Source organism: Podarcis gaigeae (assembly GCF_964106915.1).
Source record: "Podarcis gaigeae genome assembly, chromosome: 6".
Lineage (NCBI taxonomy): Eukaryota > Metazoa > Chordata > Lepidosauria > Squamata > Lacertidae > Podarcis > Podarcis gaigeae.
The window spans coordinates 87,802,000-87,828,133 of record NC_139682.1 but is presented as its reverse complement, the minus strand read 5'-3'; the positions used below and the strand labels follow the sequence as shown (position 1 = coordinate 87,828,133).

General features: G+C 42.7%; 1 protein-coding gene across 3 annotated transcripts in view; it reads left to right on the top strand.

Moving 5' to 3' along the window:
• PBX1 (PBX homeobox 1) overlaps positions 1-26,134 on the top strand; it is a 219,738-nt gene that overhangs the window by 177,309 nt on the left and 16,295 nt on the right. The window contains exons 3-8 of one of the 3 annotated variants that reach the window (XM_083743935.1): positions 324-568; positions 8,577-8,767; positions 10,021-10,156; positions 15,837-15,885; positions 23,997-24,109; positions 25,300-25,389. In XM_083743935.1, the coding sequence (XP_083600061.1) occupies positions 324-568; positions 8,577-8,767; positions 10,021-10,156; positions 15,837-15,885; positions 23,997-24,109; positions 25,300-25,389 (824 nt within the window). Of the gene's footprint in view, positions 1-323; positions 569-8,576; positions 8,768-10,020; positions 10,157-15,836; positions 15,997-23,996; positions 24,110-25,299; positions 25,390-26,134 lie in introns of all 3 variants that reach the window. The other 2 variants (XM_083743934.1, XM_083743936.1) reach the window with 2 other exon arrangements.

Genomic DNA, 26,134 nt, shown 5'->3' with positions numbered 1-26,134 from the left:
ACAAAAGTTCATTACTTGGTGCTGAATGACATCAGCTCAATGCCAGTTGAATCTCCCTGAGGAGAAAACTCCAAAGCTGGGGGTGCCACAATCAAAAAAGCCCTTTCTACGGTCGCCACCCACCTTTCTGTCAAAGTTGGGGATACACAGAGAAGGATCTCTGATGATGACGATACTCAGAAGGGTCCCCACGGGAAAGGGCAGACCTTTGTAGGACTGTAGAGGTTTATATCTTCATTGGAGCCTACTCCTAGATACTTAGGAAGCGGTTGCTATCATTCCGTGTTTTAATCTATGCATTTCACTTTTGTGCTTTCTCACAGTGTTGAGTATTCGAGGGGCTCAGGAGGAGGAACCAACAGACCCACAGCTAATGCGACTGGACAACATGCTTTTAGCAGAAGGGGTAGCAGGCCCTGAAAAAGGAGGGGGTTCAGCCGCTGCGGCTGCCGCAGCCGCAGCATCTGGGGGTGCCGGCTCGGACAATTCTGTGGAGCATTCGGACTACAGAGCAAAACTATCTCAAATTCGACAGATCTACCACACCGAGTTGGAGAAATACGAGCAGGTACTAATCTTGTGCGTGGCAGTTTCCCGTACCACAGTAGAAGCCAACATATAATGTTGGACTGCACACAAAAAAATCCATGGTCCTATGGATAAGGTGCTGGATCTGGGTTCGAACTCCACCTTATCCTTGTTCTCAGAGTTTATGCACTCAGCAGAATAAAGCAGCAAAGCCATTTTTAGAACAGTACCACTTCATGATGCAGGTGGAAGAGTTTCATACATGGCTAGGCAAACTAAGACCTGGGGGGCCGGATCCGGCCCAATCGCCTTCTAAATCCAGCCCGCAGATGGTCCAGGAATAAGCGTGTTTTTACATGAGTAGAATGTGTCCTTTTATTTAAAATAAATCTCTGGGTTATTTGTGGGGCATAGGAATTCATTCATTATTATTTTTTTCAAAATATAGTACGGCCCCCCAAAAGTTCTGAGGGACAGTGGACTGCTGAAAAAGTTTGCTGACCCCTGGTTTCATGGATCCAAATAGGGATGCTCTTTATAAACAAAGCTTAATATAGAAAAATAACATTTTGGGGAGGACTGGTTTGTTAATTTTTTTATTTATCAAATTTCTATCCTGCCCTTCCTCTCCAAGGACTTAGCTGAATCCTTTTTCCGAAAACGCTGGTTTTCAGCATGCAGTGGGATTTGTTTGTGGAGCCCAGGGAAAACTTTGCGGCTAATCATGATAACACATCATCTCACAGGACTTCTCTGATGTTGGATTTGATGGTGAAGGATTCTTAAGACAAGCTGTATATGCAAATAATGTTTAGAGAGTTCACATCCCATTAACATTACTGAGTTCCTGCAATGCCAGAATCTCAACTAAAGCATCCATGACAGATGGACGTCCAATCTCTGCTTAAAAACCTCTAAGGATGCTTCATATGAGATTCCGGCAATGCAGAGAATAGGACTAGATGACCCTTAGGTCCCTTCCAACTACGATTCTATGATTTCCTTTCAGTCTCCTCCTTCCCAGGCTAAACATACCCAACTCCCTCAACTGGTCTTCATAAGGCTTGGCTTACAGACCCTTGATCATCCTAGTTGCCCTCCTCTGCACACGTTCCAGCTTGTCAACATCCTTCTTAAATTGTGGCGCCCAGAATTGGACACAATATTCCAGGTGTGCTCTGACCAAGGCAGAATAGAGTGGGACTATGACTTCCGTTGATCAGGACACTAGACTTTTGAAGATGCAGCCTACTTAACATATGACAGAGGCCATATCCACTCAATACATTTAAAGCACATGACTTTCCCCAAAGAATGCTGGGAACTGTTGTTTGTAAAGCATGCTGGGAATTGTAGCTCTGTGAGTGGTAAACTACAGTTCCCATGATTCTTTGGGGGAAGCCATGAAAATGCTATGAATGTACTCTAAATGTATGGTATAGATGTGGCCTTCGGAGGAATATACATAATTCTTTACTACAATGAACCTCTGGGAATTTTTTGTGGAACTTCTTACTCCAACATGTGAACTCCTTGCAGCCTTTTGTGAATTAATCTTAACACATTGTGATGTACAGAACTGTTAAATCTTGAACTGCAGCTGGGAGGGGCAGGATCAGCATGAGTTCTTCCCCACTCCCTTAGCCTCCAGATCTCAGAGAAGCATGTTATCAAAATACTGTAATATCTGAATAGTACCTGAACATTCCCTCTGCAGTTTTGTCTAATATGTAATAGGTGATAAACTCATAGTTCCTGAAGGATTGATTTAAAGTTTTAAAGTACTAAATAATACATTTCTGTATTTAGAAGCTAGAAAAGTTGTGCGGTGATTCTAGTACAACACAACCTGATCTAGTGGGTTGGAGTTTTTTTTTTACAGACAAGGATATTCAATGCGCACACCTACTCTCCATATCACAGAATTCCATGTGTGCAAGGGATTTCCATAAATTCTTTTGTGCATAAGACACTGAACAGGGGCAACATTCCTGAATTTTCTCTTGCAAAGATCACCTTCAAGCTGGTTTCATCTTTTTCCATCTCAGCTGATTTTTTAAAGGATTCCCAAGATGAATTGTAGCATTTACAAGACCTATTCACTGCACCAAAGATATGCCCCAAAGCCACTGTTGTCACTTTATATTTTTAAAATGCTAATGAATTGACTAGACAGAAAAAACTCCCTCCTCTATTGAGAGTGGGTTTCTTTTAGATTTCCCTCCTTTTTCTGGAAATTACAGGATATTCACTAAAAATGCCCTCTAAGGGTGGAATTCAGTGTTGTGCTACGATGAACATTCCATTTGCACAAGCATTTCATCTTGCCAGCTGGAGTGATCACCACTAGAGCTACCTTCCCCTAGCACTCTCCCAACACACCAGGGCCAGCTCACCCATGATGCAAGGAGAGGTGACTGCCTCAGGCAGCAGTGTTCACCAGGGCATCAGATCCAGACGTCACTATTTCTTCCACCCTTGTTCCTGATGTAGAGGGAGATCTTCCCTCACCCATTCTTCCCTGGCAGGAAGAGGCTGTGCCATTTTGGGTCTACTTCAGGTGCTTTAAAATCTCCCCAGGTTTGGCCTCTGGGCTTGGCAAATTTGGGAAAAGAACTTCATTTGGGAGCAATAGGGACAAGAAAAGCTTGTCATTCCCCTAGCGATGGTGAGGAAGAAATAAATATATGGAAACTAGCTTTCTCTGTAAATCAGCTCCATGGTTTGCCTCTTTCTCATCCGAAAGAGTGGTGAGTAAACTTCGGTCCTGTTCCAACTATACCCAGGATGGCACCCAGTTTCCTTTCTAACAAAGGGCAGGAATGTAAATAAAAGAGATCAGCAGTAATCCTACCTTTGTCTCTCGACAGGACTTACCCTGACAGAAGAGCCTCACCCAGCTGGGGGTTCTTGTTACCCCTACTATGCTGCTCCATAGAGCCCAGGGGTCGGCAAGGTTTTCCTTGCCTGGACCGGATCACTCCAGCGGAGATCCCTCTGCAATCCTTCACTGCTGCGATTTCTGGCATCTGAGCATGTGCAGGTGTGATTTCCGGCACCACAGAAGCGAGTCCCTGCACCACGCTGCACCGGTTTAGTGCAGCACGCAGGGACTCGCCACATGGGCGGCTCAGTTCGGGGGCAGCTCGTGGGCCAGTTAAATGACCCCCGTGAGACACTTCTGGCCCATGGGCCTTAGGTTGCCTACTCCTGATAGAGCCCTCATATTGTGTGAGCCTGGCTGTGGGGGTGCCCGACCAGCAACTGAATGGAAAACCATGTGTGGCAAGCTCTCTCCTTCAGTCTCACAGCCCTAGAAATGCAGGGGGAGAGCAGTTCAGATAGGTTGGCTTGTGCAAGGAGCCAATCTGCCTGGAGCCTTTGTAGGACTTGGGGAATAAGAATCTCTTTACTGCCCATCCGTTAGTCTTTACCTTAAGGCGATATATGTTTGCATCACTTGCCTCCTCGTAGCGTATCCCCGCCTGGCTGAGGGAAGGGAAGACTCCTTGATACGGCCGGCGAAAGAAACTGACATTAAGAATCCTCTGTCAAATTAACATTGTGGTCAGTCATCAAGAACAGGGCCCTCCAGAAACTGGGTGTAGGAGCTTCTGGCAGCAAGATGCCTTTGGCACGTCTAATTTCAGTTATTACCTGTTTGCCCTTTCATGTCAGGGATCCTGATGTGCTCTACAACCCTGTTGCTTTGGCTCTAATTATTATCCTTGTTAACACACAAGCGGAAAACTTGCTGAAAGTAAGTGTCATGTTTTGTATTTGCAATGAGTTGATTCGTGTCATCCCCAAACCTGTGATAACTCACCCGCTCTTATCACCGGCTGCCAAAGTTTGGGCTGGCGTTAGTAATTGTCAGAGATTCCGTTTCTAGCAGAGGTGACCAGCGGGATTGTCAAGCAATAAATAGGCAAAGCTGCTCAGCAGCAAACCCATCCGTGCATGTTTGTCGGAGGCAACGGGGGTGCTAATGGGGGTTGGGGGCTCTCCTCCTCCCAGTTGCTGTCTCATAAGCCACCACTGTTTGCTGGATGCCACCTGTCAGCTCCAGCTCCTGCCCTGGAAGGTGCATCCCTGAACCTATTGGACTGCATCACCCCCAGTGCCCATGGCTACCAGGGTGGCAGAACAATTATTTTCTTTGGCCTGCTTCTTCAAGGATCCCTGATCTATGACTCACTACACATGAAACTGAGTACAGCGATAGGAATCATAGGTGTTTCATAGGTAATAATAATTTAAATCATAGGTAATAATAATTTATTATTTATACCCCGCCCATCTGGCTGAGTTTCCCCAGCCACTCTGGGCGGCTTCCAAGTGTTAAAAACAATACAGCATTAAATATTAAAAACTTCCCTAAACAGATTAAAATTAACTCTGTGCCTATATTGACTATATATAAAGTAATTCTCTTGAATAGGAATCAAATAAACACAAATAAAGTATTTTATAATTACTTTATTATGAAATAGTAAGTAAACAGAAATATGAAAAATTATAAAATACTTTATTTTTAAATCTTTCAAATTTTTCCCACGGCACACCAGGCAACATCTCGCGGCACACTAGTGTGCCACGAAACAGTGGTTGAAAAACGCTGCTTTAGACCACAACGCCACCAGCATCCCTCCGCCATCCGCATCCCCAAATTAAATAGGCTTGCCTTTAAATGTGAACTGATTTTTTTCAATTCAACACCCACCCACTCTGTAACTTTTGTGCTGTTCATTTCCACCCTCAGTCTTTGGCCTAGTTCTCACTGAGGTTTTCAACCCGTTTCTGAGCTTGGACCACTTTAGACTTCAGACAGGGATCCCACTCCTCTGCACAAAACAATTCCCTTCAAACTAGCATGGTAGGGAGAAGGGTTCTAGCCTAACTTGTTCTCCCTGATGCTCAGCTCACAGGAATCTTTCCCGCTGTCCCATGGGAGAGGATCCCACTGTGTGTGCCTCTTCCCCCACCCGGTCTTGATATAGGATTGTCACTTCCATAGGGCCACTGTATTCTGCTCTGGTCAGACCTCACCTGGAGTACTGTGTCCAGTTCGGGGCACCACAGTTCAAGAAGGACACTGACAAACTGGAACGTGTCCAGAGGAGGGCAACCAAAATGGTCAAAGGCCTGGAAACGATGCCTTATGAGGAACAGCTAAGGGAGCTGGGCATGTTTAGCCTGGAGAAGAGGAGGTTAAGGGGTGATATGATAGCCATGTTCAAATATATAAAAGGATGTCACATAGAGGAGGGAGAAAGGTTGTTTTCTGCTGCTCCAGAGAAGCGGACACGGAGCAATGGATCCAAACTACAAGAAAAAAGATTCCACCTAAACATTAGGAAGAACTTCCTGACAGTAAGAGCTGTTTGACAGTGGAATTTGCTGCCAAGGAGTGTGGTGGAGTCTCCTTCTTTGGAGGTCTTTAAGCAGAGGCTTGACAACCATATGTCAGGAGTGCTCTGATGGTGTTTCCTGCTTGGCAGGGGGTTGGACTCGATGGCCCTTGTGGTCTCTTCCAACTCTATGATTCTATGATAGGGTGTAATCTTCACAGCATTCACCATTGTTCTTCTGGAGGCCCTGCACCAACTCTCCATCAGCAAAATAAAGCCAGTTTCTTTCAAGCACTATTTGACCCTGTGCCAAACAAGTGTGGCCTATTAATGTTTCCATGATGTACGGTGTCCCATATATATTTCTGCTTCTGATATCTTATGTGTGGATTTCCCCCCCTGCAATGTTGATTCCCTGTGTTATTGAAGAATATTAGCTAGCCAGAGAGTTTGTTAGCCTGACTGAAACTCAACTCGTATGAACTGGAGGTGGAATGTTAGTTTGGAACTGGATTGGTTTTACGCAGTGCTACAGACAGCAGAAAAATGTCTGATCATGTGTTCAAATAGTGTATTTTATGTCTTCTAATGGCAGGTCCATTCCAGAATCACATGGGCAGTACTTCTTATAGCCATATCAACAGAGCAAAGGCTCATCTCATCTCTGAGAGCATCTCATTAAGTAACAAAAACACTTTGCCTTCCCTAGACGATTTCTTTTCCTGTCTGCAAATAGACTCTCTCACACATCTGTGGCTCTGTAGTTGATACTTACACTGAGTTCTGGACGTATATTTCGATTGCGCATTTGGGGAAATGATCATTTATGCACAGGAAAAAAGCTGCCTAAGGCTTTTGGTTCATTTTTTTTTTTAAGGTAGGGGTGTACATTTTTAAATAAATGCAAACAAAATAAATAAGACCATTGGCTCAGCTCTGTCACAAATAGGAATAGATGAACCTGTCAAATTGAGTTTTTCATTTGTCCAATCTTAAATTCGGTTCTCCTCATTTCTGCATAAATTTGAGATTATTTTTTTAAAAAAGCATGAGAATCCATGAGCATTTTAGTTTGCATTTTTCCTAATATGGACATTTTCTATTTAATTTTACCTAATATACACATTGTTGCAAGCAGCTTTTAGTATTACAATGCATTTTCATATTATTTTCACTAATATATGCATTTATGATATGCGTATCTGAAGAAGTGTGCATGCACACGAAAGCTCATACCAAGAACTAACTTAGTTGGTCTTTAAGGTGCTACTGGAAGGAATTTTTTTGTTTTGACTATGGCAGACCAACACGGCTACCTATCTGTAACTGGAAATATGCATTTATGCACACTTTACCCTAATATATATGTTTTGTATGCATTGTCTGGCTGGAGAACTGCATGGCCAAATTGGTAGAAGTGCAAATTTTGAAGGATAGCTCTGTATTGGTAAGTGCAAATTAGGTAGGTTCACAATAAAATGTGAACCAAAGTGAATTTCTCCCCCTAGTCACAAATTTGCGCCTTCATCTGTCCATGTGTGCATGCGCATGCTCATGCTCTTTTGCATTTGCTCATGTCCTGTCATAAACTAGTGTTGGATCTTTTATTCCATAAGGGTTTTAGATAGAGGTGTCACAGTAATCCGAAAGGTTCAATTTCTGACCTGCGTGAAATGGCTCCATAATCACCATATGCCTTCTTATAAAGAGGCGGATTTAGGGGAGTGTGACTGGTTCTCTTGCATTGGGCACTGAGCCAAGAGAGCACCTCAGGGGGCATCGCAACAGTGACAAACAGTGGAAGAAGGTGAGAGGCGGGGATGGCGAATTTTGGCCTTCCACAGGGTATCACTGAAATTTTGAAGCCCGAAGACTGCTACTGGGTTATATCCAATTACTTTCTACTAAGGGATTAAACCACAGAGCCTAGGACTTGCCGATCAGAAGGTCGGCGGTTCAAATCCCCCCAACGGGGTGAGCTCTCATTGCTCGGTCCCTGCTTCTGCCAACCTGGCAGTTCGAAAGCATGTCAAGGTGCGAGTAGATAAATGGGTACCACTCCGGCGGGAAGGTAAATGGTGTTTCCATGCGCTGCTCTGGTTTGCCAGAAGCAGCTTAGTCATGCTGGCCACATAACCCGGAAGCTGTACGCTGGCTCCCTCTGCCAAGTAAAGCGAGATGAGCGCCGCAACCCCAGAGTCGGACACAACTGGACTTAACTGTCAGGGGTCCCTTTACCTTTAAGGGAGAGATTATCAGTACACACAAATTCTTGTGGAAGTAATGGAGGCAAAAAAATGGTGGCTGGATACAGAAACTTCTATAGAAGCTCATTGGAGGTTGAAGAACCTTTATGCACATCCAACTATGCATCCACTTGAAAGCAAAGAAGTAGGAAATGATTGAATTTAGCTGCACACCTAAATAAGGATCTGAGTGCACATCTTATGAAAAGCAAGATGTGTATTTGGATACATATTCCTACCTGCATCTTATTTTCATTGGTGGTTTCTCTAAATGAGACATTGTGTAGCGTTGCTCAGCAGATGGTCAAGACCATGGGGCAGAAAACCAGACAACATTTGAAGGAATAAAGGGGCAGGATTCCTACATCCCTGCTGCAGCCGCCTCTTGCACAGCGTGCAGTGACTCCTCCGGTCCTAAGGGATCTTCTCGCTCTTTCTCTTGTTGTCCCAGGCATGCAACGAGTTCACCACTCACGTGATGAATCTGCTGCGAGAGCAGAGCAGGACCCGGCCCATCTCACCCAAGGAGATAGAGCGGATGGTCAGCATCATCCATCGCAAGTTCAGTTCCATCCAGATGCAACTCAAACAGAGCACGTGTGAAGCTGTCATGATCCTGCGCTCCCGATTTCTCGATGCACGGTGAGTTTACACCAGGCATATCAAGAAGCACTCACTGAATCACTTCTGTGTGACTAGGAAGGAAGACTTGTAAATTGAAGAGAGACTGTTGTTCCTCTTCTCCTTTCTTCATCTTCTTCCAGTATGTTGGGGCCACAAATGACTCACATATGTGGGAGCATGAGCTAGTAAACATTTTTTTTGTGGTTCAGTAACTTTTGTAGACTGTTCTACCTGTTCCTTCAAGGTAGATTTTCAAGGCTGTTCTACCGCCCACCCCCCTAAAAAATAAACAAACGAAAGCTACTATTGAACCATTTAAAGGAAATAGTTGCTTAAGCTTGCTGGGGAAGAAGATAGATGAGCTACAGGGTTATTTCTGTACAAACTGAGTTCAAACTAAATGTATAACAAATTCAATTGTCGAAGCTAGAATTGAAAAGCGAAATAAAAATAATATGGACTGTACAAGTTCAGACTACAGGGAGGAGATGCCCTCTTTGAATGATCTCCCATGCAAAAGTTCTCGGCAGGTAGAATATTAGCACACCGGGGAGAAAGGTTATTGGCCAGGGCTCTCACTATTATGCTGATTTTTCTACTTGTTTGCCCCCAACCCCCTTACAGAGCAGAGCACAAGCTAGTTTCCCATAGTTTGCCCATCTTTCAAGTATGTGGCCAGTGCCAGGTGAAATTCTTCCAACTTGCTTTACTGCCTGTTTTCCAATAAATTGGAATTATAAAGGCCACTTGGAAGTGGGTTGATGGAAGGTGCTCTGTTTAAAACGCAGCAAGTGATGTTTGCAGTGTAACCGACAACATGCTCCAAACACCTGCAAAAGTTCCAGAGATCTCCCCTAATATCTAATTTGGCACAGAGCTAAACGTTACACACAAATGCAAGTTTCTCACATTTTATTTTTTTATTAAAGAATCTTTGGAGGTGGACATAGGGAGTGACAGCACAGCAGTTGGGGGGATGGCACTTAGCCCATCTCTTGGGTGGGCCATTATCACCTTCCACGTTTGTGAAGAGCAGTCGATGTAAGGTAATTTTCATCAGAAAACTGTCACATGAGGAAAGGGTTAAATGATTCGCTACTTTGCCAGTCAGATTTGCAATCACTTTAAGAAGGGGAGAGAAATACACGAATCTGTAAGGAACATCTAGTTTGACCATTTGAGTCTGATGTGTTCCTAGTGACTGTGGGCTCCTCCTTAAATACATTGCTTTTAGGTCATTGAGTACTGAGCATCCGTTTCTTTTTGACCAGGCGGAAAAGAAGAAATTTCAACAAGCAGGCTACAGAAATCCTCAATGAGTATTTCTATTCCCACCTCAGCAACCCATACCCCAGTGAGGAAGCCAAAGAGGAGCTAGCCAAGAAATGTGGCATCACAGTCTCACAGGTAAGAAACCCAGGTGCCTGTTCTATGCTGAGAGCACCCGTCTTGTCTGTCTAGTTATCTATCCATTTATGTAATCTGGGAGAGGTGGAAAGAGCCCGCACCAAAAGAAGTGTCTGCATAGAAAGGGAGTACCATTGGGAATGAAGAATAAACAAAGAGGGGGATGAGGGACTGGGGAGCAATAGAATTCTGAGGACATAAGAAAGGAGAAATCTGCTAAGCAAGAAATGTAGAAGTTGTCTAGGGAAGGGATTGTATTGGGGGGGCGACTCTTAAAACGCATGGCTCAGAGGGTAGAGCATGGGACTCTTAATCTCAGGGTCTTGGGTTTGAGCCCCATCTTGGGCAAAAGATTCCTGCATTACAGGGGATTGTTCTATGATCCTGCTGAACTGTGGACAATGATTCTATACAGCAATTGGGTATTCAGGATCGTTTTATGCCCTTGATTATTTTAATCTGAAGAAGAGCACAGCCTGTGTTGCTTGCACTAGAATTATGGGCAACTATTCTGGGCAACCTCACGACGTTTAACTGGAGTTGCTCAGTGAGAAAATCGGGAAAAGATCGTGAAAGACAACTTGTTGGATGTCTGCTTGGATAGTACCCTCATCACTTAAGTCAACAGTGAGGCTTCTTGGCCAGAGCTGCATGTGAACTAAGAGCTCATCCTAGAATGTGCCCAGGATTCATCTGTAGTGCTGACAGTGGTTTCCAAGGCTGACAAAGCCATGTGGAAAGGATTCACTGACAGCAGAACATTTGAAAACCACCACATTTAGGAAACTTTTGTGAAGACTATATTGTCATGGGGGGGAGGGGGGAGTTTCCAGGATAATTTCCATCTTATCAAGCAGTGTACATAGTAATTACTCTCCCATTTGCTACTGAACATAACACCTCCTTAATGTTCTTCTTTGTGCTATTTTATGTGTTCCCACATGGTTTGAGATTTCTTATTAAGGTGACAGAAGAGCTGGGTGCTCCCAGAATGGAAAGCTCAGCTATTGGCCACCAGTTATTGGCTACCCTCAAGGATGGGACTATGAATGGTGGAATTATTGCTCCTTGCAACCTTCCCAAACTCTCAGTGAAGCCTTCCTTGATAAGGAAGTTGCTGAAACAGATTGAAGCTGAGCAGATTTGTGTCATCAAGAACACCATGAATTTATTACATAGGCTGAAGCATAGAATAATAGAACTGTAGAGTTGGAACATATCCTGAGGGTCATCTCGTCTGACCCCCTGCAATGCAGGAATCTCAGCTAAAGCATCCATGACAGATGACCACCCAACCTCTGCTTAAAAACCTCCAAGGAAGGAGAGACCACCACCTCTCATGGGAGTCTATTCCACTGCCAAACACCTCTTACTGTCAGAGAGTTCTTCCTGATGTTTAGTCAGAATCTCATTTCTTGTAACTTGAAGCCATTAGTTCAGGTCCTACCTTCTGGAGGTACCCAGTTGATTACAAGACCACTCTGGCTGATTAGAAGAATCAAACCAGCAGACCAGAGTCCCTCGGAAGGTAGCGGACTCCTTCATTTGAGGTTTTTAAGCAGAGTTTGGATGACCATCTGTTATGGGTGCTTTAGTTAAGATTTCTGCATTGCAGGGGGGGTCGGACCAGATGACCCTTAGGGTCCCTTCCAACTCTACCATTCTAGGATTCTTTGATTCTGTAATTTTATGGATGATATAGAAATTTGATTTTGCCCCCTTGTGCTATTGCCTCTCAAATTATTATAAAGCTGTGGCTTTTGTAAAGGCTTTTGCCATTCAGCCAAGGGGCATTCCATGATCCAGGGAACCACCTAAAATTAAGAAGGTAGCAATGCCTAAGAGCTGTTTCCCAGTATATGCAGTTGGAGACAGTAGCAACCTTCTGAAGATTGCTTCCAACTGGGAAGTCAGGCCATACCAGTCTTTATTGAATTTCATGTTACTTTTTTGTTGACCATTTTTCCAGCTCACATATTTTTGATTCAAACTTTTTGTCATTGAAAGTGTTAACAATTCCTCCTTCTTGGTTTCACCTGCAGCTTCAAAAGTATGCTCTTCCATCACCCAAATCACTGATGAGATTATTGTGTTCCAGTAGACTCAGAGCAGAGATTATTGTGTTTCAATAGACTCAGCAGAAACTACTCTTGTTTTCTCTTGCCATTTGCATCTTGCAATGTGCATTTTTATCCAGATGTGTTCACCAGATAGAAGTTTTGTGTACTCAACCTTTCTATCTGTCTTTTGTTTCTTTCTCATATGGGCTAGCAAATGTTTAAGTAACGACAGCTGTCAGGGTTCTCTTGTACTAGCCCCTTTGAAATGAATGAGACTTGTGCAAGAGAACTTCCTGACAGGTTGTACATCTGCATGTTTTTTATCTGCTAAATTTTTTTTTTAAGTAACGAAAGTTTACTTAGGTATGAGTTGCTCTTGACTAATTCATATAGACTATTACACAACATTCTGTCTCTGACATTTAGATTCATTTATGTTTTAGTAACTTAACCAGATACTAAATTGAATTAATTAGCATTTATGCCTCACTGCTCTTTCAAGTTATTTATTAACTAATTAATGACCTTTTGGACACAGGAACACACACATGCTCCTATTGTGTTTCTCTGTGAGGATTGTTCACCCCCAAGTTTCGAGATGTTGCATGCAAGCTGATGCTAGATTCCACAACTAGAAGAGCTGCTGCTTTCTTTCGGCTTGTTAAGGTAGAAACTGCCACAGCATGCAGAAGCAACTCTGAACTTTTAGTAGAATTGTTGGGTGATCTTGAGAACTCTCTTTCATATTTCAAATCTGACTCTCCTGTTACTCTAAATTTGTATTCTCAGATTATGACAACCTTGACTTTCCTAATTTTTTGAGCTGACAAATTGCATCACATTGTGAGCTTGTCCCTTGCTACCTGTCCAATATGGTTTGAGGTTTAGAGGTTCTGCATGCTGACATTTTCTATCATTGTTTAGTGTCAGATATGCTCCCAAATGCAAACTTAAAAAAATATTCCAGTGCTATTCAGCACCAAGGAACTGATATGTCATCCATACCAGTCAAAGGGCAGTAGTTGTCAATTACTATATTTATCAGATATTTATGATTTCTCACTTTCCCTGTATTGAGAATGCTTTGGTCAAACCTCAATTGTTGTCCAAGTATACAATACTTCCTCCCATATGACTTCCACTGATGCATAAAATATAGGATTTCCCATTTATTTGTCTGTTTGCTTACTCATAAAACTTTCTACAGCATAAAACTTCTACAGCATCACACAATTTTGAGAAGTGCAAAATCTAAAGGATAGCTACATCCTCATCTGCACATTGATCCTGGTGGTATGGATCAGGTCAACTCATATTAGAATTCACAGGAATCATGTTCCTCAAGGATCTCATGCTGCAGCGTCCCAGAAGTTGGTGGAAGATTATAATCTTCCTTCTAAATCTCAGGGAAAGCATCCCACTGATGCAGCAATTGCACCTGTTTTATAGAAGTTCATTTCCACAGCAGGAAAGATGTTATCAGGCAGATTTTTGACTCTCCAAATAAACTGTATGCATGAAACATTTTATGCGTTGATTCTATTTCAAACTTTAAACTGATTTGCCACCCGCTTCATTTCAAAAGATCCAGTGTTAGCAAAGCCCTTAAATATGTGCCAAAAAAGCTTCGCTGTTTCCAACTTTATTCATGAATGGAAGCTTTTATGTATCTTGCTTTCAGACAGAACAGAATGGTGCTCAACTCAGAAAGCAAACATAGCATTACTGAAAAAAGTTCATGTCAGGGTCTTTCAGAAATTGCACTGAGAAGGTTAAGCTTATCCTAGCGTGGGGTGGGTGAAACATTTTTGGCCAGAAGGCCACAACACACACACACACACACACACAAACCAACCACGGGGAGCCCAGTGTTGTGTTGTGTTGTGCAATGCAATGCAATGGAGCCAACCTGCCACTCTTGTTCTTACTCACTTGTGCAATGCCAAGCTGTAAAAAAAAAGAGAAGCCGCTATGATGGACAGCGATGGAAGTTCTCATCTGTAAGCCATCAGTTCCAAGTGAGAAGCAATAGCTGGCCAGCTATAGAAAGAATAAATGAGGCTGTCATCTGACTATATGTGGAATCCACACAGATATTTCAAAACCCAGAGCGTTATGCATTCATGTCTCACATTTCAGGGAAGCTGTCCGTGCAGACACTCAAGGGTCAGACCAAGATGGATTTAGTTCCGCCTTCTGCTTCCAGCAGCAGCAAGTTCACATGGCTCTGGGTGCTCGCAAGCATGGCATGAAGGTTTTTGCCTCTATTATCTTGTATCCAAAGGCAGACAACCTCTGAATAAGGAGGTTTCCTTCGTAGCTAGACTGTTCTCCAGGAATTTGTCTGTTCCCTTTTAAAAGCTATCTAAGCCCTGTGCTGAGGGCGTTTTACCTGCTAGCCTGGTCCCAGATTCCACAGAGTCTCATTTGCAGGCATACAGACATATACACCAATAGGCTCTGATTATCCTTTTGCAGCGTATGGATTGTACAATAAGATCCTATGCAGGTTGCAGGATACACAGGATTGGCAGACAGGATCTCCAGCTCATGGAGGCTTGGGCAAAGGCCCTCGGGTGCAATTCCATCCCAAAATGTTCATCTGTATGTTTGACAAAAACCTGTCATGGGCTTTCTTGCATTGCCACGTGTTGCAATGAATTACCCTGCCTCCTTAGAAAGTAAACGGCAACGATCATCTTCTATTCTTTGAGGATCTTCACACTAAAAGATTTGTCCAAGTTAGCATTTCCGTGATTAGTTTGAAGTAATTTCATTCCAAAGTCTTGGCTACATTTTATCTACACAAATTTGAAGCACTGTATATGACAGGATAATAATATCAAATTTATAAAAGAATGAATGGGTTAGGACATTTTTCACATATATTTGTATATTGGGGGAGCTTTTTCTCTACAAATGTTTGTGCCTTTTTATTTTCTTCTGTTTTGCTTTGTATCACTTTATTTCTTTATAACGGAAAACTTTTCAATAAAAAAGAGCACTGTATATGACAGTTCCGTTTACGGTGGTTTATGCATTATAGCAACTGCAAGGGACCTGTGCATGGATAGGAATGCAAAGTTTTACAGCAGTTTCAGAGTCTTGACATACCTTGTTCGTTCTCCTCTGTTTGTAGTAACAATTACATAAGTTAACCTCTTGAGGTGTGGGGCCGATTTGTGGAAGAAATGATCCCTTGGCACAGAAGATGCTCCTGATGGCTCTCTTTGTCTCTTCTATGATTCTGAGATTCCATAAATCACATCAGGAAAACATGGATTTCTATTTTAAATGGAAATGTATGGAAGCACAGTTTTAGCATGTGGCCCAAGGCCTAGCCTCTCACACCAGAAAACATAAACAAAAATCCACAGTGTGCACATATAAGCACAAAATCATATAGTTTTATGGGTCTGTCTTGTAAGTTCAGAGAGAGATTTATTCTAAACTATTAATCAGCATACTTAAACAGCATTCCTATTCTTTCCTCCCTTTCCCCTGGATTCCCACCCTGGTGATATATTTGACTTCTTATTAACAGGCTTTTTTCCTTCTCTCTCTCTCTCTCTCTCTCTCTCTCTCTCTCTCTCTCTCTCTCTCTTTCAAACTTGCTCTAGGTATCAAACTGGTTTGGAAATAAGCGAATCCGGTACAAGAAGAACATAGGTAAATTTCAAGAGGAAGCCAATATTTATGCTGCCAAAACGGCTGTCACTGCTACAAATGTGTCAGCCCATGGAAGCCAAGCTAACTCACCCTCAACTCCCAATTCAGCTGGTTAGTTTTTTTTTTTCTTTTGGGTTGTTATTGTTCTTTTCTTTCCGTGGGGTTTTATTTTCTTTTAGTATCAATGTGTGTTTCTCGTTTGCTTTTTAATTTGGTTTCCTCTTTGGTTCGTTCACTTTTGGGGCAATGTATTCATTTAGGATATTTTGTTCCTGTCTGTTTTTTCTGTTTCTGAAGGCAATGTAGTCATGCTGTGCAATTAAAAGTAATGTGTTGGGAATTTTGGCACGGAGAACGTTTTGCCTGAGTTGCTGGTTCTCCCAGGAGAAAGGTTGTCTGTGCACATTTGTATGTTTCAACAGGGGAGAGACGTTTATCACTGGGTGACCCTGATAAATAACCCAACACATTCAGGGTCCACAATCCACCAGGAAGTTCTCCTGTACAAGCCACATTGAAATGAATGGGAGCTGCACACGAGCACACAATGTTTCCATGGGACTTTTGCTCAGAGCATCACCCAGTCATGTTATTTGGTGTCTGTATTGCGTGAACGTTTCTCTCTGAATTATTGCTTACTTATTCCCATTACCTGTAGCTCACCTGTTTTGTGTAATTTTATTTTTCTTTGGTATCAGAATTGCTAGTGGGCTTTTTACTCCATGAAAATTCAAACATGGCTTGTCCCTCTACTTTTCCTGGATGTGATCTTGTGTTTTTTGTATTAGTTATGCAAGGGACAAATTCATTTTAGGTTCCTTGAGTACTATTGCGGAGAAAGGCAGAGTGGAAATTTGGGAAATAAATTAGCCCAATAAATAGTTTATTTGATCTTGATATTTGAGATGCATGTGGTAAAGAGCTTGGATCAGGGTTGCTGTTTCATGTTTGCATCATGTTAGACAATTGTTTATGACAAATTGTTCATTGTAAAATGGATTGTAATTTCCTGGGCCATAGAAAACTTGGGACAATCTTTTTGGGAAAAGGTCAGCTTGAGGACCAGTTTGTGAACAAATGTGTACTGTATGGCTTTTTTGTTTTAAAAGAGGGAAATGCCAAATACATTGGGTTGATACACTATTTCTACGTTATGAAATTATATGGGTACAGATAAATACGAGGCATTTACGTAAAGCTGCCAACAAGCTGTGCCGAAGACGGTGTAATTTGGATGTCTTCCAAGAGAGCCTAGATATTGTTAGAAAACATGCTATGTCTCCTGCTCTGAATTTTTTAAGCTCTGAAATAATAAAGCATTAAAGTAGAGTATCTTTCTTTCAGAGAAGTGTGTGCCTAAGGTGAGCCCTTGTTCTGAGTCACTTCAGTCTTTATTCTAGTCCACAGTTCAGGTCAGTGTGACCAAGTGGCTAAAGCAAAGGGAATTAGAGCTCTGTGATCTGGAACCTCCTACCCAAGTTGCTTTGGCGATGGGAGAAACGTCGTAGATAGTAACCCATAGCTGAGCAGCACCGGCAGGGCAGGCATCGTGCTTTGGTCTTCTTTTGGGGGCTGGTGGGCTGGCCCTCCTCAGAACCCTTAACCAGAATGGACTTCATTTTCTGAGGAACTGATGGTGCCATTTCTGTGCAGTGGGGAAGAGGCTAGAACTCCTGGTAACACCATTCATCATGCCTGGAGATGGTTCTTCCCTCCATCTCTTCTGATTGAAGCTTGTTTAGTAGTGCTGGCTCTGCAGCTGACATGGGCCAGAGGCCTTGTTCCACAGGTAGCCCTTCCTCACTCAAATGAGGGAGCGATTGACAACGTGACTGTGTGTGAAGCAGGTTGTGCTGGCAGCTGCAGCCCCAGGGCTGCAGCCATTGCTGTTGGTGATCTTGCCCCCATTAAGGCAAAAATGGAGGAGTACCAGAAATCAAATCTCACAAGTAACACTATGCAGGTCACACATCACAAATTACAATCTGTTTCTCACTACTTTTGAAAATTGAGATGGTGTGTTTTGCCTTATTGGTTTATCATTTACTGTCTTGCTCAAGGCCTGTGAGTTACAAGAAGCAGTTTGGTAATGTAGTTGTTATACAAGAGAATTGACCTTTTTATGAGCTCCGCTCCCTGGCCTGTGAACAGCAGCCATAAAAAAAAAATCCCCAAATCTAGACTTGCCCTTTTGCCGTGGCAAGGAGCCGAATCCGTAGTAAACTTCCGCAAGACAACATTTCGTGTTGGTTTCCCCAAGACCTCCTTGTAATAGGAGGAATGGCTCTTTAAGGCAGTGGCTTGTTGGATAAGAGAAGTGATTTTGCCTGGCTGAATTTCATAATAGCCCAGAATGGCAAAAACATTTAGGACTGCTTCACATGTTACATTTTTATATATATATATATGTACCTGACACATTTTAACTGTGCAAGGAAAAACAAAAGTACAGTATGAATGCAGAAAGCACACATTTGCTGAGATATATATCTTGCAGGTTCTCTTGTCAGAGAGCCCAAAGTGGCTTTTTCTCCCTGTTTGAAGTGTACATTTGGAAGCAAAACTGGAGTTGTTGCTGTGTTGTGCGTGAAACGACACCCCACTGAGTGAAAGGAAGGCAGGGGACAATAAGGGATGTGTGGAAGCGTTTTAGAAAAAATAAGAAATGGACATTATGTTTGGAGGATGAGCCTAACAGTAGAGGCTTGTATTGGGGCCATGCAGATGGGCGTTCACCAACTCGCAGGTTCACATCAGAAGAATCTTTATTTGAATCCGCCACTAGCCATAGCAATAAAATAAAATAAAATGTACTGAAGACAGAGGTAAAAATTTAACTATACAAATGACACTTTGGAGGTTTACATCAATAATCAAATAATAGATATTATTCTAATTACCCCTGCTAAAAAATCCTTGCAGTTTTTGCTGTCACCGGATTATTATTGTTATTATTTATTGAATTTATATACCGCCCCATACCCAGAGGTCCTGATCGTCTTGATCTGCTAAAAGAAAAGAAACAGTAACATCACTCCTCAAATCTTTAAAAAGATTGCACTCCAGAAGCACATGAGCCACTGACTCAGTACTGCCATCTCCACAGGAACATAACCGTTTTTCCAGTGCAATCTTTTGAAATTGACCCTCAAGTACAGCTGAAGGCAGTAGTATATTCAATCTTGTGAAAGTGAGAGCGCGTCTGTACTTTGGAATTGTTAAATTTTGCAAGTAAGGTGTCAAAATGACTAGGTGGGAAATAATCATACCATGGACAAAATTTCCTTATTGTGGCCAAATTATTGGTTGGTGGTTTCTTAGTTTGAAAAGCAGCTGCTAATTATCCTGGAGTTTGACACCCTGTGTAACACCCTCTACTCCAGGGATCCGCAAACTTTTTCAGCAGGGGGCCGGTCCACTGTCCTTCAGACCTTGTGGGGAGCTGGACTATATTTGGGGGTGTGTGAACGAATTCCTATGCCCCACAAATAACCCAGAGATGCATTATAAATAAAATCACACATTCTACTCAGGTAAAAACACCAGGCAGGCCCCACAAATAACCCAAAGATGCATTTTAAATAAAAGGACACATTCTGCTCATGTAAAAAGACACTGATTCCTGAACCGTCCATGGACCAGATTTAGAAGGCGATTGGGCCAGATCTGGCCCCTGGGCCTTAGTTTGCCTCCCCATGCCCTACTTCCTCGGGAGTTATGCTGCTTCACAACATTGACTGAGCCTCTTAGCCAACTGCTCTCTCCCCTTACTCCTATCCACTTGCCTACCTGTTGGGTCCATGTAAGTCAACCCTTGCTGATCTGGCCAGATTCCCTTCCTTTCAACTGCTGTAATGCACCATTTTCTTTTCCCTCTGCACATTGCAGATTCTCCTTTCCTCATTTCCACACACAAAAAAACCTCTTTGTCTCTCCAGCTCCGACACCACCTCAGACTTTCATCCTGCTGCTGTGAGTCTCCTCTGATCTTCTCCTTCTCCCCTGTGGTGTAAATCAATCACTCTTGGCAAACTGCTGCTTTCTCTTCATGCAGGTGCAGTTAAGACAGCATCTTCCGTCTAGGCCTGAAAACAAATAATTGTTAATTTCTCAGTAATTTAAGCAAGAGTTAGCTAGACAGAACTAGGTCTCTCCCTTCAACTTGCTCTAAATTTAACTAGATTTGTATTAATCACATGAAACGGGAGGGGGGTCCTCTTTTCTTCCTATAACAGTTTTTGGTTGTTGTTTTTAACTTCCACAACATTTCCTTTAAGGAGCTTACAGTTACCACCAATGTGAATTATTGTAAAAGAAGGCATCACACATGCAATGGGGATATAATGTTAAAAAATCATCAAAACATTTCCTTTCTATTTGATCCCTTTGTTATAAAAGTCCACATTCTAAAACAGGATAAGAATTAAATATTGAACTTCACTTTCAATAAAATCTAAAGATCAGTGATTCAGAAGATCAGAGGCTAAGGAAGTTTTGTAAATAAAGATGGAGGTCAGGCCTTCTGAGCTGTAAATGCTGGTCCCTTTTCCCAGATAAATCAGGAGTTGGCTTTAGTGACTCATTGGATAAGAGAAAACCATTTTGCCCATGTTCAAAATGTTGTTAATTAATGCTTTATTGAGATCTCCCTCAAACAAGGCACTGGTACTCAGGCGGGTATCATGGAAAAGTTCTCAAGCCAAGCAACTGAAAGTCAGGAGCACATTGTCACTCAGCAGGGTGGCAGTTGTGACCAGTAGTCATTGATAAGTTTACCTTCCATTTTGGGATATAATATTTTATGAAATTGCCAACAGAATACTTCTGGAGCAAATGAGGTGCTCTTGCTTCTGGCTCCAGAGATGGAAGCAGGGAGACTGTTCAGAGACAGCAGCTCACAAGCCAGTCAGGGAACCTTAGTTAGTGTTTGACTATTTCAGCATAGCAAAACATCCTTTTTCTTCATTCCGCTTCTCCTACACATTGCTCAAAAATGTAAGTAATGGAAAAGATAATGTCAAACTCTGCTGAAGGGGAAATGGAATATTGTTGGGAGGAATGTATTTCTGCTTTCAAAACTCAGTTGAATGAACTATCATCCCGAAATTCTGGAGATGCTGTTCATTGAGGGAGGTGTGTGTCTTTGTTTTGATGTCCTTCCTTTCCCCACACCATTGTATTATCCCTTGGAGATGCCTGGCCATAGTAACTCTCCTTCCTGAAGATTTTGCATTGATGCCAAGAATGCTGAAGCAGCATCACGGATGACACTAAAGGTCATCTCTGCAATTACTGTTCTGACTCTATCTGTACGGTGTAAATTCCATTGATGTGCACATTTGCCACTTACATATGTGCATTAATCTTTGGAAGACTTTGGACACAATCTACTGGGACATTCTCAAGCATAAACCTCATAGAAATGAATGAGAGCTGTGGAAGAACACAAGTACTCTTGGGGCCCACCCATTCATTTCCATAGGGCTTTCACAGGAGACCAACCTGATGAATTGTGCCATCTGCATCAATATCAACATATATTCAGTAAATGGCATCTATCAATACCATTGTTGCTTTGAATGTGACTGTTCCCTCTGCCCTGCCGATTCACCATCTGTCAAGTAAATGCCATTTCTACTTTTTTGGAGGGATATTTTAAAAAGATAGTGCGGGGTAAAATACCCACACTTTTCAAGCAAACTAACTTAAAAAGCAACCTGTGCTGTCTGCAGAAAGGGGATGGAGGCACACGGGCTTCCTAGGGCCTCTTTGCGGTGATATCATTGGCTTGCTGCACGACCTTGAAAATCCAGATCATTTATTGAGGCCATCTGTTAAGGAGAGAAAACCATACTTTTACCCAAATCCCATGGCATTCCTGTGAGACTTAAATAATTACAGTAGGCACATGTTGTATGCTCAGAAGGCGGGTGTCACAGAAAGGAAAATATTGGTATAATCATGGCATTTTTTGAATCCCAAAAAGTTGGTACTCTTAGTGCTGCACAGTAATGGGAGTTCTTGAAAAGTAATCGGAACCATTTCCAGTAGATTATCTATTGTCAAAGTGTGATTAGATAGATAGATAGATAGATAGATAGATAGATAGATAGACAGATAGATTTATTCCCTGCCCTTTTAGTGACTGTGCGCCATGCAGAGCAGCTTACAGCAATTTAGAATCACAATATCATAAAATACAATAAAAACACAGCATTAAGAATTCATTGAAATACAACAGAGGTAAAGATCACAGCCAAAACATGACCTTTACAGCAGATACTTAGCAGGTAAAAGCATTCTGGAATTAAAATGTTTTCCCCAACCAGTGTGAAACAGCCAGAGAGGGGGTCACCTACGCTTCATAGGACAAAGTGCTTCATGATATTGGTGCAGTCACTGAGAAGGCCCTATCTCTTGCTCTCATCAAACACTTCTCCATCCTAAGTAGAACGCAAAAAAGTCCTTCTGATCTTACGGAGTAGGCAGGATGGTATGTAAGGAGGCAATCCTTCAGTTACAGGGTTTTTTTCCCAAAGCCTGATGAAGTCAATTGGGATGTTTCCACCATACGCTAAAGGAGACTTTGAAGAACTTCTTAGCCCTTGCTAATTATTGTGACATTTTAGAATCTCTCCTTCAAGATGCGTTTACATTGGAGCAAAAAAAGACTTCGTGGGCAGGGGAGATGTTTGCAGGGGAACTCACTGTTGGACTGTTTCTTGTCTTCTGATGGTTGTACTCTTCAGATAACTACACCCTCCCTCCATTTGCTAAGTGTTTAGCACAGATGTTGGAATCCTCTGGCCCTCCAGATGTTGGTGAACTGCAGTGCCCGTCATCCCTTGCCATTGGCCATGCTTGCTAGCACAGATGGGAGTTTTAGCAACACCTGGAGGACCAAAGGTTTTCCACACCTGGTTTAACCAAAATATTTGCAAAGAGAAAGTATAGTTCAAAGGTTCACAGAGCTTTTATCTGTATTTCACTGTTGGGCAGTTGCAAAAAACCAAGCAAACAAACCAACCAACCCTAGACATAGTAGTTATATATTTTCCATGTGGGAAATATTGAACAGCTTAGCATTGCAAAAGTGCAATGGAATTGACCTGGGCCCCTGAAGTCTCTCCCTTCAAGCCTAATGTCATGCTTAAAACTAAACCTTGCACGTTCAGCTTTCTCATTCTTAACATCAGTTGCACGAGAGTTTCAAAATAATCCTTTCCTTCCAGTCTATCTCATGCAGTTAGGTTGCTGTGTTATAAAGTATATTTTTTTGTGGGGGACATAGGGGGAAAACTGAAAGGGAGTTACGTCTGGAATTACACTTTTCAACCCTGTGTGTGGTTGAGATTATTGAGCTAACGTGATCTAGCGAGTTCCAGATTTTGCCATGAGACAAAGACAACACGGAGGAGATCAAGAGAGCCTTACCACATTCTTGTGGCCCATTTTTCCTACACCCCAAAGTTGGCACATTATGTGCTCCTCTAGATGTGTGGGGCGTGAGGGACTAGTGGAAATCCCTGGCTTTTGCTTCTATTCTACATTTTGCTATCCTGCCGAATTGGCCAAGATAGATTCATTGCGGGCTATGACTGGAACCCCTCACGAAACTGGCGATGTCTTAGCATGGCATGCTCCACAAACATGTTCTATTCATCTATATTTATGGGAGTCATCTTCTAAAAACAAGATAAGACTGCTGTCCAGGCATCACAGCTGAAAATATCAAAGCTTGCTAAGACATCAGTGTGCTGTCCACAGCAACAAAGCAACCTCCCACCCACAAAACAGGAGCTATGTGCCGCACCCTCCATCAGGAAGCACTGAATTCTGAAGGACTCATTTCTGTTGAGAAGTTGGTTGGAGGGCGAGCTTTTTTGAGATGTGATATTTATAGCTCTTACAGTGCATCCTCTATCTCTCTCTCTTTTAATTTTTAATTTTTTATATTTTTATTTTTTGCTTGCTCTGTCCTTTGTGCTACTAACCTGTTTTGTCTCCTGTTTGGGGTTGCTTTGCATGTCATTTCCTTCTTCTTGGCTGACAGGCGTGTGGTTGGTCCTCTTCCTTTCTATGATTCAGGTGCCTCACTCTTTCCTTTCCAGGTTCTTCCAGTTCTTTTAACATGTCAAACTCTGGAGATTTATTCATGAGCGTGCAGTCACTCAATGGGGATTCTTACCAAGGGGCCCAGGTTGGAGCCAACGTGCAGTCACAGGTAGGGATCCATCGGATGTACTGCCAGTGAATGCATCAATATCAGAATGAAGAGCCTTTGATCCTATTGGCGTTCCCCATTCCTGTCCCAAGAGAGGAATCGAAACTCTGTAACCAACCTAAACCAGTCAAAACAAAAACCCCAAACCAAACAATTTTATTTATTTGTTACCAAAAATTGTCTTTGGGGATGTTGCCCACGCTTTGTGAATGCATTTGGCTCTGGCTTCCTAGTTACAGTAAGAAGAAATCAGTATTTGAACGGAAAGAGTATTTCGCAAGATGCAACTTGCTTAGTGGATTTTCTAGGAGAAATGACCAGATATTTGTACCTCGGGCTTATTTTTCAAGATGTCCATATTGTCATATTCTGCTTGGTTTAATGACAAGAGAGTGGTGCTGAACTACAGAAGTTTCCCTTTCCCCCATTTCAGTGTCAAACTTCATTTAGCCATCCTATCCTAGAAGCCAGTTTGACAGGGAAGAGTGCAGGAAATAATCACTGGGGTGTAAGCCACTTCTTCCTGATGCAATGGTTGCAACAGCTTCTTAGGTATTTGCTTACCCCTTCGGGAGTCTCCTTTTACCCTTAGATAATGGTGCCAACCACTCAAACATTTCCATCTCATGTCAAGGTGCATTAAAAGCAAAGCTAGGTTGCATTGCTACCCTGAATGCAGAAAAGAAGGCATGCTAGATGGCAGGCAGTCTCGCGCGGTCAAGAAGGAGGAATGGTCTCGAGAGGCAAGGCGTGAACCCTCATAACGCTCATTTGTATTAAGTCAACTCTCTTCAGTTGCAAGTGGCACTGAGAAACCTTGGGTTGAATAACTGGTGTGGATAGCAGGGTTGACAGATTTGGACGGAGTAGATTTCTTACCCCCATATAGGAATTGCTAACTCAACCAAGGACCTCCAACCAACTTGCCTCCTTGTATATTTTTCTCGCCAACATTTGCTGCACTACTCAGAATCCAGCATGGGCGGCGGCTGCTGCTGCCACTGTTACTATCAGGGATTATAGTGGGATGTTTGGAGGGAGGGAGGCATCTTCACTTATTGCTGCTTGGAGCGAACACTGGGAAATCTTGATTATAGTCATATCATCCTATTTTAGTCACCCCCAAAATTAGTCTTGCCTTTTAATATCTGTGTTCCTAATTCTCTCTTTGTTGTTGTTGGTCTGTTTAGGTGGATACCCTTCGCCATGTTATCAGCCAGACAGGAGGATACAGTGACGGACTCGCAGCGAGTCAGATGTATAGTCCGCAGGGCATCAGTGTAAGAAAAATAGGCTTCCTTTTTTCTTTTTTTCCCTTTCTTGTTGGTTCTCTCTTTCCCAATTATTTCAAAGCCATAGGGCTCAGAATGCCACTTAGTAGGACTTGTCTTAGCTTTACGGTCACCTAGTTTATTGCTTCTGTATCGGTCGTGCCAACGGCAGAGTTCTCTCTGCGAAAAAAGTGGCGATGGGGCAGGCCTTGTGCAGGCAGCTGGCGTCTAGGACTGTCAGACGCAATCAATATTCACATGGCACCTGCGGCCACTTGCGTTCTGCTGAGAGAGCTGCTAAACAGGTGACACCTAGTACAGTGGCAGGAGGGGACCCAGACATCTCCAACGAGAAGGCCAAGGGCTGGAGTCCATTGCAGCTGAACGTACCATCTAAAATAGTGGGTGGGCCCTCTCCCATTCTAAAAGCCAAAAATGGATTATTAACAGATTGATGATAATGACCACGACGACGATGATGCTAATACAGAAATTAGAGTAAGAAAAACCGAGGGGAGGGGTGGAGAGAGGGGGTGGAGAGGAGAGGAACATCTTCTACTTGTTCTGGGTTGCGCTGGCGGCTCCTCACTAGCATGAAAATTCATAGCGACAAGCTGTTTCGTACAGAGTGAAATCGATCAGACAGACACAAGGAGAACCGAGTGTAGATTCGGGACAGCAATCCAACTTCATTTCTCAGATCAATCATCCGCCATCTCAGTGGCGGTGACAGCAAGCTGGGAGAAGTGGGGAG